This window comes from Pyrus communis, chromosome 16, assembly GCF_963583255.1.
Source record: "Pyrus communis chromosome 16, drPyrComm1.1, whole genome shotgun sequence".
NCBI lineage: Eukaryota > Viridiplantae > Streptophyta > Magnoliopsida > Rosales > Rosaceae > Pyrus > Pyrus communis.
Genome location: NC_084818.1, coordinates 3,764,775 through 3,784,862, shown reverse-complemented (window position 1 = coordinate 3,784,862; position 20,088 = coordinate 3,764,775). Strand labels below are relative to the sequence as shown.

The window sequence follows — 20,088 nt, the reverse complement described above, 5'->3', positions numbered from 1 at the left end:
CTTTGTGTACTGTCTGTAAAACAACTTTTAAGGATCTTAACCCTATTGATAGGCGACATCTCGCTTAGACCGGCTAATTTAGCTATGTATATTTTGAAAGAAAGAAAAGGCGATATATGTTCATGTATTTTACTTTTTCTACCATAACAACATCCCTATATATAGATGTACATTTACAGTAGCCGAGTAAACTGGTAGTGATCCACCTCTTTCTGTGTCCCTCAATCTTACACTCGCAGATCTCTGCATCTAAACAAGTAGAAGGAAAAAATGACAAGTTTCCGCTTCACGGAGACCTTTATGGCGATCGCCCTCTTCTTCTCTACAGCAGCTGGAAATCCTTATGTGAGTACTAATTACCTACTTATAACGTTCAGCTAACCGTTGTCGTTAACCCCTCTATCCTACACACAGTATGAATTATATATATATATATATATATATATATATATATATATGTATGTATATGTATGTATGTATGTGCAGGACAAATGTGTGTACACAATTTATGTAAAGACAGGGTCGATCATCAAGGCAGGCACAGACTCAAAGATAAGCATGACCCTCGGTGATTTCTCCGGCCGGTCTGTATGGGTGCCGGATCTTAGGTCATGGGGCCTAATGGGGCCACACTACGACTACTTTGAGCATGGCAACCTGGACGTGTTTAGCGTACGTGGTCCATGCATGGATGCACCAGTGTGCCGGCTCACGCTCACCTCCAACGGGTTTGGTGCACACGCCGGGTGGTACTGCGACCATGTGGAGGTTACTGCCACGGGGCCTAACACTGCATGTTCGAAATCCATATTCTATGTTCAACAATGGTTGTCCAACGATGTTGCTCCATATCAGATGACTGCAACTCGCGATGCATGTAATCCGTGGAATGTCAATGCCGGTGCAGATCAGCGGGGGAAAGATGGGAAGTTTGTTGTGGAGTATCCCAAGAGATATGCTTGATTGTTATTTGTTGGGATGAATAATGACCAGTTGAATAGAAGTATTTAATTTGGTGCTTTGGTTCGTCGGGATTATTTATTTTTTATTTTTTATTTGGATCCGAAAATGTTTTGGTGTTCTTTTCTACTTAGAGGAAATGGTCCTGATCTGTAGTTGGGAGTTTGTTTTTTCGGAGGCTTAATTATCATTAATCTATGAAAAATTAACAATGTTGATCTCATTTTGTTCATTCACTATTCCAAATACAAGTTAGTTCGCTTCACCATTCACGGGTAAACTTAATTTTGGTCACTGACATTGATGTGGTAATGCTCTAGGTTCGATAGTGTAAAATGCGAATCTACTTGATTGTGGCCATGAGTAAGGTGTAATTCCCAACTAGCCTCCTTTAGGTCCGAAAAGAGTGGTAATCGTGGTTCGCCGCTAGTTATCCTCTTTTTTTAAAAAAATAAAAGAAAAGAGATATATTAACTGTTCGGGTGTATGACCTAAATCCATCTGCTTTTCAGTGGTCATATATGTCAATATGTGAACAAATGAATTTGTATATTATTTGATGTGGCAAGTGAAGTGTACATATCATGTCAACGAATGAATTTATTTTATTAGACGATTGTATACATCATGCATTACCTGTCTCATACAATGGTACCCCAATATGGTATAAATATGTGGTTTCCCCAACATTACTTCTGTAAAATAAGTCAAAATTTAGTGTTCATTTATCGGACTACATATTTGTTATCCACATACATAGAAAGAACGCCATTCCATGGAGACGTTCTTGTGTAACGCCATCGACTGTGGTGAGCCATAGGTGTGCTTTGAGAGGGAGTGAGACACAAAATGAGGCCGAATGAATGAACCTAACAAAATCAAGTTGTGGGGGTAGAGTGTGGTTTTTGAGTCTTTTTGATCCGTAAGGACACATGGTCTGATCCAAACCCAGAAGAATTCCTCCCTTGCAAGGCCCTTTACTCCCATCCTTATAATTCCTCTTTCACTTATAAGTGAGAAGTTTTAAGTTTAATTTTCGTTAAAGGTGAGTTTGAACCACAGTATTGTTGGCTCATTGTGAGGATATGCCCACACCCTCTCCTTAGTATAGATAATATCGTTTGTTAAAAAAAAATACATGTATGGCCAGGCGGGCAAAAGTTTGTCTTAAAATAATCAACACTTTATGTCTTTGACACCATATTGATCATATCCATATTAAAGTTGAACTTAAAGAATGATTTGACAAAAATTAAGGGCATTTTTGTTATATTTCTTATTTAATGGAGATTTTGCATGAAATGACCAAAATGATTGACGATGGACAAACTCAGGGACCAGTTTATCGCTTTTAAACCTTAGAGACCAAAATGAGGAGTTATGTCAATCTTAAGAATTATTTTGGCTAAAAAGCCAATCAATAATTAAGTGGTCTTTCATGTTAGCTTTAAAATATTTCTTAAAGAAGAAAAAAGCACTCGAATTCAAAACAATTTATGAATCGTTCGAAGGTGTTTTTAAGGAATCGTTTGAAGGTGTTTTTAAAATTGTTGAAAGTATTTCTGATGAAATTTTTTAAAACTATTTCTTAGTAGATATGCAAGTGAATTCTAGAAAAGCACTTGAAGTGCTTCATGAAACATGCAATAAGCACCAGTTATCCATCTAACCAAATGTTTGTTATTTTGGTGTTCGGGTACTATTTCAAACTCATACCTTATCTTTGAAATATTACAATTTAATACACAGTCATTTGATTTAGTTGCAATATCATACCTCCATCATATAATTTGTTAAATTAACCGTTAAGTGATGACGTATTAAAAACATAGTCACATTTTTGTTAAGGTGGATGCCAATTTTCACAATGTGAATAAACATAAAAAAAAAAGGTTTAATTAATAAAAATTATTAAACAAAATTAAAGATTAAAAATGGGGCCCACCCCTTCTTCTCAGTCATCCTTAGGACCACCCACACATACCACATCCGATGCCCCCTTCCGCCCCGAACTTCTCAGTTCTGTTCGCACGACAATTGCAGCTATGCCTTTTTTTTTTTTTGTATTCCGATGGAAACCCACGTCAGTTTCTACTCCCTTAGTCTCTCTGATTATCTTCTTTTCTTGCTTAAATAATGATCAAAATCAGATTCTGAATCTCACATCGATATTGATTTCAAAAAAATTACTGAAAATTGATGTGAGATTCAAAACCCCAAAATTTTGTTCATATTTTTGCAACTTTTACTCATGAATTATTTGTTCTCTGTAGGTCTTTAACCGTCAGGTCTTCGCTCTTCAACCTTTTATGGATGCTGCAACCAATAAAGATCATAACTTTCGTCCGACCTAGGACGCAAAGTTTCCTTCCTTAATGGTGTCCCCAAGGTTTCTCTCCTGAAGATGAATTTACGACCCATACAACGGTAGTTCTTTCCTGATTCTTTATAATTTTCTAGACGGTTGAATGGGATAACCTGATCCGTTTCATTCTCAACATCGTATCCGCCACTTCAACCATTTTCATCTCGATCATTGCAGTAAAAGAAATGCTTCATAGAGCAACAAAGTGAAGTAATATGAATCCATGATAAACCAAACAAATATGAAATGAAGTTCGTGTTCAATTGACTGCACAATATGAAGTTCCGTCTCTCACTTCAGTAATACAAAAGCTTCATTATATAAGAGCAGCAAAGAAGTAAATAACTGTTTCAATATGAATTACATAATACTTCCACAAATAGAAGTATTTAATTTTAATTTTCACTTATAGCCCAACGGGCTTAGTACATGTGTCGCATAATCCTTCATTACCTTTCACAACAAGCATTGTTCAATCAAGGCATGAACTGTCACTTAATACTACGGTCTAATGGTATTCCTCTTTACTTATAAGTAAGAGGTTTGAGGTTTGATTCTCGCCAAATGAGAATTTGAATCATATTATTATGGCTAGACCAGTGTAAGACTTAGCTCACTTCCCTACCCCTTAATGTAGATAAAATTGTTAGTTCAAAGAGGAAAAAAAAAAAAAATCAAGGCATGAACTTGTAAAATAAAGCAACCTATCATTTAGTGACAAGGTTAATTTTGAGCCCCAAAATTTCAGTAATCCCATCTCTTCCTAAATGCATTAGAAACTAAAGGGCTTTCAAACCACTGGCGCCAAAGCTTTATCATATCCAATTTTCCATGGTATTAGATTTTGGTCATTTTCCAGCAATATGTATTGTATTTGAATTGTTTTATTTGATTTGATTTTTTGTGCGTCAATTGATTCGAGCATATATTCTCGGTGTATTATTTCTGATGAAAACAATAATAATTAGTTTGTCAAACGTGGTTTGATCGTTGTTAGACATAGATATAAAACTAATTGGCTAAAAAAATTAAAAAATAGAAAAGATAACCCTTTAGTAAATTTGACAGGATTAACTGAATTTCTTTAGTATCTATAATAATTCAAAACATATAATGCAGAAACGTCTTGATAAAGTAAATGTAGCAGTAAACTTCTTACAAACAAGCAACACTAATAAATCATCTGCAAGGAAAACTAGAAGTAAAGTTCTTTATTATGACAACCCAATACTTGAAAACTTATGACCCGTGGAAGCTCATCCTGTGAAGTCAAGCCGTCTAAGATGTCTCAGGAGATACTGAAAATAAAAATAAACAAGCACGAGTAATTAAGTTTTGAAGAAGACATCCAAATTAATCAAGAATACTTTACAAAGAGATACATGCATATCGCTTAATTTAAAAAAGAAAAATAAAATCACATTTGCTTACCATTGCTTAACTGAAGTGCCTCTTGATCAAAAACACCTTCACATAAAACCAATCATTCAAGACATTCAAGAACCTGAAGTACGAGTATCTCCATGGCCTGACGAAAATCAGAATGCCAAAAACTCCCCAAAATCCAACAATAAAACCGAGCCCCATGCTGACGTAAAATCCCCATGTTATAGGCTCATTCTTTTCTTCTTCATCACTGCACATGTTTTGAAGTGGAGGTCCGCACAGTTGAGGATTTCCAGCATAAACAAAGGGATCAAAACTTTGGAGTTGAGTGGTTGGAATTTCGCCAATAAAGTTGTTGTAGGACAAGTACAAGACATCAAGACCATGTATCTGAGCAAGGCTGGTTGGAATTCTGCCATTTATCTGGTTTCTTGACAAATCAAGGGCAACCAATGATTGCAACTTTCCAATCTCTACAGGCAACTCACCCGTCAATTTGTTTCTCGACAGGTTTAACGAAACTAACCCAACAAGATCTGTGATCTCACTTGGAATCTCCCCCGTTAATCTATTGCTCGAGAAATCAATTCTCTTCAGAAGTCCCAAAGTGTTTTTGTATTCCAATGTCTGGTCCATATCAGCTAAAGTGTCATTTATTTGGTATTGACAGGTAGGAGATGAATTTCCTTTCTGTGCCAGAACAGTCAAAGTGCTGAGGCATTTTCGTATTGTTCCAGAGATGTTGTTCACAGACACATCCAAGTTTTGAATGTTTGTTAGACGGCATAGTTCAGGCGGCATGCTTCCGTTGAAGTTATTAGAGGAAAGCACTAGGGTAACACAAATTTTGAAGGCTAACCCCTAACCATTTTGGTATGCGTCCTGATAATTTATTGTCTCCAACATCAATAATTCGTAAATTGGTGCAATTCTTCAAGGATGAAGGCAACTCTCCAACAAATTTGTTGCTTCTTAATCTCAATGATATCATGTGATATAGTGAGCCTACTGTGGCTGGAATTTTCCCGAAAAAAGCATTGTAACTCAAATCAAGGATGACTAGACTGCCTAAATGTGTCAAGCATTCTGGAAGTTCTCCAGAGAGATTGTTGCTTGAGAGATTAAGTAACATTAATCCCTCGTATGCTTCACACAAAATAGAAATTGAACATGAAATTTTATTATTAGAGAGATCCAAAGATGATGGATTCTGAGTTTGAAGCCATTTTGGAAAATACGGACCCATCTTACAAGACCCCAAATATATATGGTCCAATTGAAAAGGTGGAACCCAATTAGAATTGAAGCTTAACACTAGTGAATTGGAGGACAAATACAAAGATGTTAATCTAGAGAGATTGGAGAAGTGGCTTTCCGAAACCACACCTTCCAAAGCATTCATATCCAAATACATCTACTCAAAATTAGACATTTGCCCAATGCTTTCAGGTACTGTTCCTCTCAATTGATTTCCATAGAGATCTAATCCTTTCAACGATGAAAAGTTTGTGAGATTAGGAATTGATCCAGAAAGATGATTGTCTGAGAGTCCTAAAGTCTCCAATGAGTTTTGATTTGGACATGTAGACATTAACATTTGAACCAACATAGAAAGCCGTCCATTCAAAGTGTTGCCGGAAAGGTGCAATTCTTGCAGATTACATAACCTAGAAAAAGATTGCGGAATCCCTCCTTCAATGTGGTTATCAGAGAGAGATAGATAGACAAGAGAGCTCATGTTTCCAAAATCTTGGGGAATTAAACCAGTTAAACTGTTGTAAGAGAGGTCAAGATAAACAAGGCTGGCATTGTAGTTTGACAACCATAATAATATTGAAGGAGAAGTGAATTGGTTTATACTGAGATCAACATGAGCAAGAGATTTAGAAGAATTCATGTTAAAAAGAGTACTGGAATGAATTGGAGGAGAAGAAAGACCACATCCAACCAATGTCAAGTTTGAAAGTTTAGGGTGGTTATTAACTATTTCCAGCCAGTTGGGAACATTACGAAGATTGTTGTAACTCAGGTCCAAATATGTTAAAGAAGAAAGAAAGAGAGTAAGCTTGACCCAAACGTTCCCATCCAAGATTAAGTTGAGTAACATGGTTGGTTCGGTTGCTGCAGTGGACGCCAACCCATTTACAGCAATCTTGCTTGTGTTCTTCTCTTCCCCATGAGGAGAGGACATTGTAGTCATCCACGAGCTTCTGTTTGATAGCCAGGAGTGCTTCTCTTTCCCTCTCGATGCACCTCATCACTCCTCCTGAAGAAATATTATTGGATCCAAGGGCAAGGGAAGAGTTGACACATTGCAGTAGAGTCAGCAACGCAACTAAAGCATGAAAGAGTTTCTTCAAGCGCCCGATTCCGTCACCCTCCATCTTAATTCAACTAAATCAACGAAGAGATAGTTGAAGAATGAAGAAGAAAAACTGTGGTTCAGGATTTGATTTACGAGCAAAAGGAAAGCTGCAAGTGTAGTTCAAATGGTAAGCTCAGATATACAATGATTCTAGACAGCATGATTGTCCTTTTTTTGGGTAAAAAAGACAGCAATAATTGATAAATTGAAGACTTTTTGATGCACCGATCTTGGTAAGTCATCACTCAATTTACTTCCCCACCAAATTTATTGCTTTTTCTAATTCGTCCATGTACGGAAACTACTAATTGAAAGATGCCGTATATAATTCTTCTTTCCCTCAAACTGCTTTTTTTTTATTCAAGGTATTGAAATCTTAGTAAAAAATAATTTTATCTAAACCAAAAAAGTGATCATCTTTTAAGCGAACGACTGAATTTGGATGAAAAATCTTAATCCCTTTAAAAGCGAGGCATTCAACGCACGCTTCAGTAGGTGAGATGTTAAGATAAAAAAGATTAATATTATTGGAACAAATGCTTATAGCACAATCATACTTTTCATGATCATTATGGGGCTTGAGTTTGAGTCTACATCTAGATTTTCTCATTCGAGCAATACTCTAAGGTAATCTAAAATGTGGAGAGGAGAATTCAAACTTTGGGTGCAAGTTCAGGGGGAAGCACACTTCTATAGGCAACTTGCTACACCTCGGTATGTTGGGGGTGACAAATGACTTTGGTAGGCCAATTTCTTGATAGGTATTTTACCACCTGCAAAAGTAGGGATAAAAACACTTAAAAATACTTACAAGAGTACAAGGTTGTCGTAGTATAGCGACTCAAGTAAGGTCGTTTTCCGCAGGGATTGATTGAATAATTTATGTTTAAAACCAACTCTTAATTAATTGTTGAAAACAAAGTTTGGAAAATGTTGATTCTAGAATTTAATATAATAAAAACGAATTTTAAAACAAAACAATTAAAGAAATTAACTAGAGAACAATTTAAAGAAAGTCAATTTGTAAAACCTAGGGTTCAGCCGTTACCCTAACAATCCTTCGTAGTTCTTCTAATTCCTTATGAATTACACATGCATATTTTGAAGGTTAGGTTTTCCTAAAATATGCCCTACTTGGAACCTCCAACATAGAACGTATATCTAACATGCAACCCATCTGTGGCGTCCAGATCGAATGTGAACATGCAAGACTCATTAAGTTTTGTGAAAACCTTTTGAAAAACCATACAACCCTTAAGACGTGTCGTCTATCCTAAGAAGTTACACATATTAACCACAAGAAGCCAGCGCCAATTTCAGGGACAGCCCTCCGCCAAAATTGCATCAAAATACTTTTCTAAATATCCTAATGTTGGCCAATCACTAAGACAATTAGATAGTTTAAAGCACAGTGATTAATAATTCAAAACTTGCATGCATAATATCATAAGCAAATTGAAAAGAAACTACATATTCTTGCTAAGGCTCGTGGCCTAGCACTGGCAAACAAAACTAGTTACTAACAACCATAAAACAAAATATTATTAAAAACATGGATAGAAAACACCTTGAAAATAAACTTCAAAAGGCTCTCCAAAGCCAAAGTATTGTGTTTTCTCTTCGTAATGTTGTGTAGAGAACCCTAATGGCTAACAAGCCTTATTTATACTACTACAAAATAAAACCCTACCTTGAAAATGTTTTAGAATAAAACTAAATGATAAAAGAAAATAAAAGGTTTCCTATTTGAACCATAATTCGGAGTTCTCGGAAAATTAGTCTTTTGACTGACCAAATCAATTCTGATTTGGTCCCAAAAGGTCTCTTTTGAAAGCTGAAGCGTCCCAGACAAAATGAATCTTCCTCAAAATATGTCATATTGACCTCCAAAATACCCAAAACGTCCAGAAATGTCAATTTGGGAAAGCTGCGCGCTGGACCTTAATTTCATCGCCACGGTCAAACGGCTTGATAGAAAAATCTAAAATTTTGATACAATCATCTTGAAAGGCTCGCGAACATCCTTCAATTGGAATCACTGCAAAATTCATCCGTTTGATCGCTTTTTGCTCCAGATGAAGTCCAATGTCTTATATTGAAAATATAATCCAAAGTATCAAAATTCTACCAAAATAACCAATAAATTAATACTAAGATTAGGATAAAATATATGGTATAATATGGACTCATCAGTAGGTACGTCAGATTGTGAATGAGTTTGACCGTGTCTAGTTGTTAAGGGTGATTCAGTGGACACTCAAGAATTGTCTCTAGGCACCCAAGAACGGCTTATGAACAACTAAGAATTTGTCTTCATTGTTGGGTGTTCATAGAATCACCCTTGTGCAGAAGCATATATTTAGAGAGAGAGAGAGAGAGAGGGAGAGAGAGAGGGAGAGATGAACATCCAACTTTTGGGGCTCATTGTTGATTGTTAAAAGCCTCTTCTGCAACGGGAGCTGCAAGGGAAAGAAACATGGCAGCAGATGGCTTACTTGGTCTGGGTTTGCATTTGAGAGAGAGAGGACTATACAACTCCGGCGAGGATACTTCTCAAACAGCCGGCCTCTTTCTGCAATAAAATTGCTGGCATAAATTTCAGTTGATCAAATCTTTACATCATCCATTCTAATATTACAACGTCCACTGATCCCTTTTGAAAACATTACATCCACTCATCCAATATTACAACGTCTGATGAAAACATTACATTCATTTCAATTGATCAAATCATCAGTGAAATCCCCCTTTTTGCTATATCATATAAACATGCATTAAACAACCATTAACAATTGTTTCAATAAAATCGTAATTAACGGTTAAATAGACATAATAATTAACAAATGTATGACATTACAATAAAATCGTAAGTTTGTGTACGACATTGCAATGTTTTAAAGTTGAGATATGAGTTTGCAATTACAATTACACTCAAATTTAAGGATGTAAAATGTAATTTATAGCATTACTCACAAATTGTAAGAGCGTGTCTAACTGAGATTGCAGGGAACACACCTCTATTAAAAAAAAGTGTTAGCGAAAAATTTTATGTGTCTAAATAATATTGCTTTACAAATTATTAGAACATGTCGTGTATAGAAGTAGAAGATGTAAGGGCCCAGCTTGGGTACTAGGTAGCTTTTAATAAAATTATTTAATTATTTATTTTTAATCTTAGCTATTTATTTTCAATAATATTAATATTACGTAGAATTAAAAAAAATTAAAAAACTAATGAAAAAGATTTAAAAACTTTGAGTTTCAACGATAATGATAAAATAAAGGTTAAAGTGAATTGTACCAGAATTGATATTTTAGTATAAAAATGTAACTTTTCGTTAAAATGAACAGTACTAAAAGTTTTATATTAAAATCTGCTTAAAAAAAGTGTTTCATGTATCTCCAAAACTATATCCGATCATTAAACGGACCGAGTGAGTTCTCGTACGAAGACAGAACCGGATAACCTGATGGGCTGGACCTTGGGTGCTACTTTACCCCATTTACAATTGGCCCAATCCTCCTATAAATTGTCAGAGGCGCGTCGTCCCGCACCGCTTTAACACATCTGTAAGCTTCTCCAATCTCAAATCCATGGAGGCTGCTCTCCAATCAAACCCTAACCTTCCTCCTCCAATCGAATCCCTAGATCCTCACCCTCCTCATTCCGATTTCATTCCTCCTCCCCCTACAGAAGCCCTAGCCTCAGATTCTAATGGCCCATCTCAACCAGCGCCCACTGAAACCCTAGCATCCTATGCTCAAGACCCCTCCACGAATCCCAATACCGCTACTGAGAACGGTAACTCGACTGACGCCTGCAAGGTACTTGCTATTATGAAGCCGCTGCTGTCGGAAAACGGATTGACCAACACCACTAGCGGCAACGAAAGGGATGGCTCGGGCGGGGAGGAGGAGACGACCAGCAGGCGCCGTCGCCGCAGCCGGTGGGATCCTCAGCCCGAGTCGGACAATCAGAGTGGTGGTGGCGAGACGGGCAGTGGCACGAGGAAGAGGAAGTCGCGGTGGGCGGATGAGGAGCCGAAGCAGGCGATTCAGCTGCCGGATTTCATGGGAGGTATTGAGTTTGATCCAGAAATTCAAGCTTTGAATAGTAGGTTGCTTGAGATTAGTCGAATGCTGTCTTCGGGGTTGCCCTTAGATGATCGTCCCGAAGGGGCTAGGTCTCCTTCGCCGGAACCTATATATGATAACATGGGAATTAGGATTAATACTAGAGAGTTCCGTGCCCGTGAGAGGTTGAACAAAGAGAGGCAGGAAATTATTGCCCAGATTATTAAGAGGAACCCAGCATTTAAACCCCCGGCTGATTACAGGCCACCCAAGCTTCACAAGAAGCTTTACATACCGATGAAGGAATATCCCGGATACAATTTTATCGGACTTATCATTGGGCCAAGGGGTAATACCCAGAAGAGGATGGAGAAAGAAACTGGTGCAAAAATTGTCATTAGGGGTAAAGGTTCGGTGAAAGAGGGTAGGTCACAACAGAAGAGGGATTTGAAACCTGACCCTTCCGAGAACGAGGACTTGCATGTTTTGGTTGAGGCCGACACACAAGACGCTCTTGATGCTGCGGCTGGGATGGTGGAGAAACTCTTGCAGCCTGTCGATGAGGTGTTGAATGAGCATAAGAGGCAACAACTTAGGGAACTTGCGTCATTGAATGGGACAATAAGGGATGAGGAGTATTGTAGGTTGTGTGGTGAGCCAGGGCACCGTCAGTATGCTTGTCCATCACGTACTTCGACCTTTAAGAGTGATGTTCTTTGTAAGATATGTGGTGATGGTGGGCATCCAACCATTGATTGCCCAGTGAAGGGTACAACTGGGAAGAAAATGGATGATGAGTATCAGAACTTCTTGGCTGAGTTAGGGGGGACAGTTCCTGAATCTGCAACTAAGCAGACCGCTACATTAGCACTTGGCCCAGGCAACAGTACATCAAGCAATCCTCCTTGGGCTAACAGTACTGGCAGTGCTAGTGCATCATCACATCCAGGCTTGGGATCAATTGGAGTCAAGCCAGTCAAGGACTATGACGAGACAAACTTGTACATTGGATACTTGCCGCCTACTTTTGACGATGATGGTTTGATCCAATTGTTTTCACCATTTGGTGATATTGTGATGGCCAAAGTTATCAAGGACCGAGTTACTGGAGCAAGTAAAGGTTATGGTTTTGTGAAGTACGGAGATGTTCAAATGGCTAATAATGCAATTGCACGCATGAATGGTTATCGCCTAGACCAGCGAACCATTGCTGTCAGAGTTGCTGGCAAGCCTCCTCAGCCTGCTGCGCCTCCTGGACCTCCAGCATCGGCACTGCCCACATACGCGGTTCCCCAGCCTGTTGGTGCCTATCCATCCCAGCAGTTTACCGCAGGTGGTCCTCTTGGGAATGCACCACCTACTAGCTACGCGGGTACTCCTGTTCCTTGGGGGCCCCCTGTTCCTCCGCCTTATGCTCCTTATGCTCCACCTCCTCCACATCCCCCTGGTTCAACCATGTATCCTCCTCCCATGGCGGGTCAACATATGGCTCCTTATGGTGCACGATACCCTCCTCCACCTGGGGCACCACCTCAACCGGTGACTTCAAGTGAAGCACAACAGAGTTATCCCCCTCCAGGGGTTCAATCTGAACACAATGTCTCTACCCAATCTCTACAATCTAATATGTATGGAGGCTCCTCAGCACCAATGCCACCAAACGGCCAACACACTTATCCTGCTGCTTCGTATGGTTACTCATCTTACTACAATGCAGTTCCACCACCTCCGCCTCCCCCCGCCCATGTACCTGGATCAACTGCAGACCAATCTCAGAACATTGGTAACGTTCCATGGGCCACGAGTGCTCAGGTTCCCCCTCATGCTTCTTCTGCGGAAAGGACAACTTATGGTGCAGATGCAGAGTATGAGAAGTTCATGGCAGAAACAAAATGATACCTCCAAGCTGATAGGTATGCACTGCACATTTTTGCTTCATTCCTGGTTATACAAATTATAGTTTGGTATTTTGAGTTGTGTTGATTGGATATTTGGTCCAGGGCATTTCATTTTTACAAAAATACCAACCGGTGTCAATATATAGAAATTAATATTCAGCACTTCAACTAGAGACCATTATGCATTAGACTCACAAGGATTTTAACTCGCTCTCTCTTGCTCCCTTCTGCTTATGTGCGTGATGTAGGACGAAAAATAGCTTTGGGTTTCTCACTTTTTATTGGGGTGGGTGAACGATGTGTACTGTTTATTAATTTACTTATAATTTTCCACTTTTTATTTTACACCGGGACTTTCACTTGGTCTTTTGTATATATGAAGGTTGTTTACAGAAACAGATGACCATGCCATCGTTGTCAGTGTGTGATTCCCCAGGAAAGTTCTGGATATCTATCCTGGCTTTTGTACAATGTTTTATATGGTTCTATTTTTCTTGAATTATGGCACTTATACTAATGCGTGATGGAGGCTAACGCAAGCCTTCTTTTCCGACTCCTCTGGATGGAATGAAGAAAAATGTGCATTTTTTTTGTGATTAATTGAATCACCCAAAAAGCTTGTTGTGCAGGGATGATCTTCAAAGTCGCATGGCTAGGATTACATTTTATAGTTTCAGTTCTTATGTTGAGGGGCACACATATCTGATTTTTCTATATTGTGCTGCATAAGTCATTTATATCTTGGTTTTGCAGTACTTGACCCTTCTCCATTGCTATTATGTAAAATTTTGACAGGACTGATGTTTCTTGGAGCTCTTGTGAACCGATTTCTTACCTCTTGCCATGACTTTGTTGAAGTTTGGGACTCACATCTTTAACCTTGCTGTAATGTTATGACCTTTGCAGAGACTTGGGCTGGAGCTTCCATTGATCGTTTCATGTTGGAGAAGTCATCTTTAAACAATATGATTCATATTATTTTGGGTGCTTATGTTGGACGTAATTTTGTTATTTTTCTGGTTACTTTTCTCATACAAATTCTAGCTACTAATTTCCTCCTTGTTCAAATTTCGTCTGAACATCCATTATTTGGTACTAATGTTTTGTGATGTTATGTTGGGTTGCATAACTAGTTTTGTTGCTTTGCCTAACGGTTTTCCCTCTCTAGTTTCTATTGTAATCCAATTTTTACGTTAAGGACCCTAATTTTTTCCGCCTGCCGTGGTTTCTGAAGCTGCATCAGTGATGCATTATCTTTCCATTTAAAAGGTAATCACGCCTTGCAACTCAAGGCATTCTTGGTAGGTGGAAGCTAATGTTGTGTTTTATTCATATTATCTGTGTTTTCATATAACAATGGGATATTGATGTTCTTTTCTAGTTTTCCATTGGCAGGTAAAAGAAATCATTCATGTATGTATTGGTTATCACTTGTTTTTAAATATCCAGAGTTTTGGTTCTGTCTTATGGTTTCTTCCATAAATTTTACACTTGTTTTGGCGTCTTAGTAAAACTAACCCTGATCATAACTGAAATTGTCAAGTCTTGAGTGTTGCTATGATATGTTAGAGGACCTGAGGTAGAAAGTGGTCCATTTCGGCGAGTTTGAATATGCTAGGTGGTGAGGATTACTTTTACATTGTATTTCGTTATCTAATTTCTTCAAAGTGGTGGTGTTACTAGGTTTGCCAGATCCTCATGGATGAAGCCACTAGATACATACAGCATGCTTATATTCTTCTATCGAGTTCAATCATCGTTCCTAGGTGTCGCCCCGCTTTTGAGCTTTGATTGTGAAGGAGGAAAAGAACCTGTGTAACTTGTTAGAAATAGTCCAATTGTGATTGTGATTCTGGGTACTGTACATTTCCGGCAATGTTAACCAGTTTCTAACACATGTTCCTTCACGCCTCATTTTGTTGTTTCATTGTGTTGAATTGGCCCTCCCATTTCTCACTCTTACCATGCATGTACAGGCTTCCCTTTGAAGCCTTGTAGGGAGAGGTTGGTTCTGTGGGGGATTAGATATGGGGTGGTGGTTGTGGGGGGCCGGGGTTCTGGTGTTCCGGGAGGGGAAGAGGCGAAAACGCAGGTCTTGGCTTTTTTTTTTTGGGAGTTTTAACGAAAAACTCTTGGTACTGTTCACTTTTAACAAAAAACCACATTTTTAACTTTCCCTGTTACTATTCATTACATCCTTATTTGCAATTTTTCATTAAAACTGAAGTTTTTTTAGATTTTTTGTTAGTTTATTTTTTTTTTTTTTTAACCCGGTCGTAGCAAAAACCCACCGTGCAGATCAATCTAACGGCAATAGTAGAATGTGCATATTGACATGTGCACAAGAAAAATCGTTTATACTCGATCTTCATCTTCAACAACCAGTTCTTTGATATGTGCCAAAACTTGAAATTGCTTATTGTGGTAATGAATGAGATTGGGCACTATGTGTTAAACTATACAGCTGCGTCTGAGGCCGTGAAAACTAAATGACATTTTACAATTGGAATTTTAATCAATATGAGAACAACGATCGGTTTTTATGGTTATGGTAACACTCGAGACAAAAGCGATAATGATTTGTGGAGAGGGGAATATGGATTGGTATTTAGAGACTTGGCCAAATAGATATCGCATCGTGGCATGCTAAAACATTGCTATTAGCCCCGGCAATAACCTCGCTTCTAAATTATTTCGAAATAATAGGCAAAGTGTTGGCAAAATGCATGTAACAAAAAAGGATCTAGGAAAGAGTAGATCCTGGAGCCTTAAATTATTTTTTTGGAAATTACAACAACATAGTAGACAATTATATATGAAGGGTTCTTACTGGTAAGAACGCATTCACTGATTGAGTAGAAAATTTACATAGGTTATTACCGGTAAAAACACTTGCAAATATTTAGCTCTACTTTTGAACATGTTCTTACCGATAAGAACACGTGTAAATTTTCAGCTCTACTAATGAGCGTGTTCTTACCGGTTAGAACACGTTTATATATGACTACCATCCTGTTTTGTACTAATTTATAAAAATATAATTTTGGCCTCGGTCTAGCCTTTCTTAGATTCTTTTATAAAAATAAAAAATAAATGAAAATAAAAATAAAAAATCTTAAATAGTAGGCAAAGTGTAAGAAAAATGAATGTGATAACAAGCCTCACGAATTGTCGATAGAAGGCATGGTGTGTCATGAATTCTTCTAGCCTTTATGAAGGTCTGTAAGATTGATACAACTACCATAATTTAGTTTAATTATTCTATGTTTAGTTATTTCATTTAGCATTATTCTATTATATGGCGTTTATATTGAGTGGTGCTATCCACACACCCATTGTTAATTTTTGTTCTTTGATTTTTTTCAATCAGTTGATCCGCTGGTCGGAAATTTAGAGGGTTTATGAGAAGCAAAAAAGGGTATGTGAATAGTCCAACCTTCATATATAATTATTTAAGTGTCTGGATACACAGCCTTATAGCGTAATTGGGCAATCGTCAAGTCCACTCGACCTCGGTTCGATTCCCGCCCTCTTTCTCTTTTTTCCCAATTTTTATTTTTCGTCCTTCTTCTCCGGCGAGAAGGCCATGGATAACGACGATCCCTCTCACCGTCGCAGAAGGGTAACTTCCCGCTCTTTCTCTCTCTCTCTCTCTCTCTCATCAAAATTCTTGTTCAATTTCACCAGAACTCCATCTCAGATCTGAAATTCTTGTTCTTCTTTCCAGCCTAGGTTCATTCCCAGAGTCCAGCCACGCAAGAAGCTTGGACCAACTGCCCCCACTCCGTAACTCTCATAATTTCACCCTCCAATTTCCATTTAATTTCATTTTTTTGTCAAAATTCATAGCATTATTAGTCTTTTATTTGACATTTTTGAGTTGCGAATCGCTGCAGCGACGTCGGCGACGGCGGCGATGGTGGTCAAGAAACTCGCCAGGCCCAGACTCTGCTGAGTCAGCACAATGTAAGCTCGCTCTCTCAGCTTTCAACTTCTTTTCTTTCTTTATTGCTGTCCGTATTTTGATTTTTCATTTTCTTGGTTTTTGTAGGTGATTTTTTTATTCATTTGTTATTTCTTTTAATTCTTGGGTTTTTTTTCTTTAAAAGAAAAAAAAAAAAAAAGGAGATTAAGTGGCTTTTGGCTTTTTTGAAAAGTTAAATAAGGCTGGTTGGGGTCAAGCGTACGATTTGGTCATAGGGTGTGTTTGGTACGGACCGTATGGTATTAAATTGGACAATCATAATGTGGTAATTTCCTTTTTGGAGGTTTAGGGTTTGGACTTTAATTTTCGACATATAAAAGATACGGAAAGAAAAATAATTTACTTTTGGATTTGGCGGTAAAAGGAGATGGTTTGCACACGTGGGTTGGGCCAATTGGCGAAAAAAATGTGCTCATCCTTTTTGCATTCAAGTTCGCATTTTTTTTTGCTCTCAAGTTTGAGTCGCCGTGCCCGTATATAGACTAGTTTAGAAATGGAAACATAATATGTTTTGCCATTACGTGCAGCTGGAATGTTGTTCTGAAGTCAATAACCTGGAATTATTCTTACTTTCCCATGATGTCTAGTTTGCTTTGACAATGTGTTGGATAGAATGTGATATTTGATAACTCTCGATTTCTTTCAATTCTATAAGATTAGTTGAACATGATTGATTCTTGTTCTTGAATTTACAGGAGAGAAGACGGGGAGTCGAAAAGAGATGTAATTTCTCATTAACTTTGCTTGCATATTAACTTGGCGTATCACATGCCGTCTTTAGATTCAACATGGTTTCTTATAACTACGAGATTGGTTATAATGTTACTTATCCGAAAATGTGTCGAGTACAATAGTTGCTTTAGATTATCCTGGATTCGCTTTCCGTTCATGTTTTCTGTTCATCTGCAGCTTCACTGCAAGTTGCGTTTGGTCCTGGAGGAGCAGGTGCGTCCTCAACTTCTATCGGAACATTTGGAGCTGTAAAGGACGGCAATGATGGTAAAAGCGGCAGCGTAGTTCTCAAGGACTCTGAAGATGATGAGCAAAACCTCTCAACTTTTCCTTCAGCCTCTACTGAAGCTGAAACGGATGTAACCATGGAAGATGCTATCGATCCAGAAGCAGAACCACTTCACACTGTCAAGAATACAGAATGTTGGGTAAGAACACGCGGCATATATGTCGCTACTGTAAGATGTGAGTGTCAAGGAGAATGACTTCTAGTTCTCATCAATCTTGTAGCTTAGTTTTAAGTTATCAAGTTGAGAAGGTTTCGGACTTAATTGGCTGGGATTGAGAGTCCTAACATATATGCAAACTAATCAGATAACCTTATCATGTTTTGACAAGAGTTCATAATGGAATAGGACTGTATTGAATCCTAATGAGTGTAGCAATCCGGGTATCAGTTGATAGGCCTGATACCTAGGATGGTTGGCTATATATTGGGACGTCCCTGCACTCACAGCGCTATCCCTTTTCCTGAGCAAACCCTATTCTAGCTGGATATAGCTGCTGAGTGTAGAAGACTCCCGATATCCCTTCTTGCTGATGTCGAGCACTTCTCCAGGTAAGTTGTTCAATTGTATTTACGTATGCATGTCATCGTGTATATGTGATTCTATGCATGCAGTGTTTAAAACTCCAACATGTGGTATCAGAGCACACACTGTCGTGTTTAGAATCCTTTCACGCACGAGTAAACATTGAGTGATTGCACGATCCTGACATAAGACTTCCGCACATAAAGCTAATACAGTTATCAACTATTCAATGACATACATCACGTTTAGAATTATATATATATGTGTGTGTACATGTTTTGCAAATTCTTCTCCAGGAGCACAAGCTGTGTTCTCAGATTTCGAAGAATCAAACTACTGTCAATACATGATATGACAGTCGAATCTTGGATCATGACCAATTTCAACTCAAAAGTGTTTGTATCATGATTCAAATTATCAGTTCAAAATTGAACAGAATGATTAAACTGATGATGAATATGTTTTAAGATAATTCCAAAGAATTCTAATATTCAGTCATGTTTAATTGGAGTATAAGTGAAATACAAAATTAAAATTGATGCAATTTTATCTGCTCAAAAGTGTTAAAATTGTATCGCTAAAGAGAATTTTGTATTTTGGTTATGCAAAATCTAATATAATCAGTTTTGCGATCCAAAGATGCAACTGGTATTATATGTTTCTGATGCCATTAATTGTTCATATCGTGAACTCTTAATGAAGAACTTATGAGAACAAATACTAAAGCTTATGTTACTTCTCCAGCTATGACTTCTCTTAACTTCTCCAATATTGAAACGCTAACTGGATCCAACTACAAAAGATGGAAGGATGACATGGAGATAGCCCTTGGTATGATGGATTTCGATTTGGCCTTAAGGGAAGACAAACCTGCAGCAATAACAGCTACAAGTACAGCAGATGAAAAACTAAAGTTTGCTCAATGGGAGAAGGCAAACAGAATGGCTCTTATGATTATGAGGAGGGCCATGACAAGCAGTGTGAAAGGTGGCATACCAAAGAGTGATAGTGCAAAACAATTTTTTGATGCAGTGGGAAACAAATTTAAGGAGTCCGAGAAAGCTGAAACGGGGAATTTTCTCACAAAACTGACATCCATGAAGTTTGATGGTGTTGGTAACGTAAGAGAACACATACTGAAGATGTCAGACATTGCACAAAAGCTGAAGGAACTTGAGCATCCAATTACAGATCAGTTTCTAGTGCATATGGCGTTGAATTCATTACCTGCACAGTATGGTCAGCTAAAAGTGTCATATAATACTCAGAAAGCAACCTGGGACATTGATGATCTGATTTCCATGTGTGCTCAAGAGGAGTTGAGATTATCAACTGACAAGGTGGAGACTGTGAATCTTGTTCACACTACTGCAAAGGGCAAACGTGTTGCAGTTGATCAGTTTCCTATGCCTGCTGGTAAGCAGAAGAAAATGTTACATTTTTCTTCTTTTAAAAATGCTAACCCCCTTAATCGATCTCAAAAGTTTAAAGCTAATTCTGAAGAACCAAAG

The 20,088-nt window shown here is 38.0% G+C and overlaps 2 protein-coding genes and 1 pseudogene across 3 annotated transcripts; 2 read left to right on the top strand and 1 right to left on the bottom strand.

Moving 5' to 3' along the window:
- The first annotated feature begins 228 nt into the window (after positions 1 to 228).
- LOC137719978 (PLAT domain-containing protein 3-like) lies at positions 229 to 963 on the top strand. The gene is made up of 2 exons (XM_068458963.1): positions 229 to 345; positions 487 to 963. Exons 1-2 carry the CDS (start codon positions 271 to 273, stop codon positions 961 to 963), a joined length of 552 nt encoding a protein of 183 aa, XP_068315064.1. The 5' UTR covers positions 229 to 270.
- A 3,799-nt stretch (positions 964 to 4,762) lies between these two features.
- On the bottom strand, positions 4,763 to 7,100 carry LOC137719503 (receptor-like protein EIX2; annotated as a pseudogene).
- Positions 7,101 to 10,647: 3,547 nt separating this feature from the next.
- Positions 10,648 to 14,108, top strand: LOC137720228 (splicing factor-like protein 1). 2 transcript variants are annotated; one of them, XM_068459270.1, is made up of 2 exons: positions 10,648 to 13,063; positions 13,955 to 14,108. In XM_068459270.1, exon 1 carries the CDS (start codon positions 10,671 to 10,673, stop codon positions 13,044 to 13,046), a length of 2,376 nt encoding a protein of 791 aa, XP_068315371.1. In that variant the 5' UTR covers positions 10,648 to 10,670; the 3' UTR covers positions 13,047 to 13,063; positions 13,955 to 14,108. The 2 variants fall into 2 exon arrangements, with proteins under 2 accessions (XP_068315371.1, XP_068315370.1); XM_068459269.1 differs by having other exon boundaries at positions 13,844 to 14,108.
- Positions 14,109 to 20,088: the final 5,980 nt, after the last annotated feature.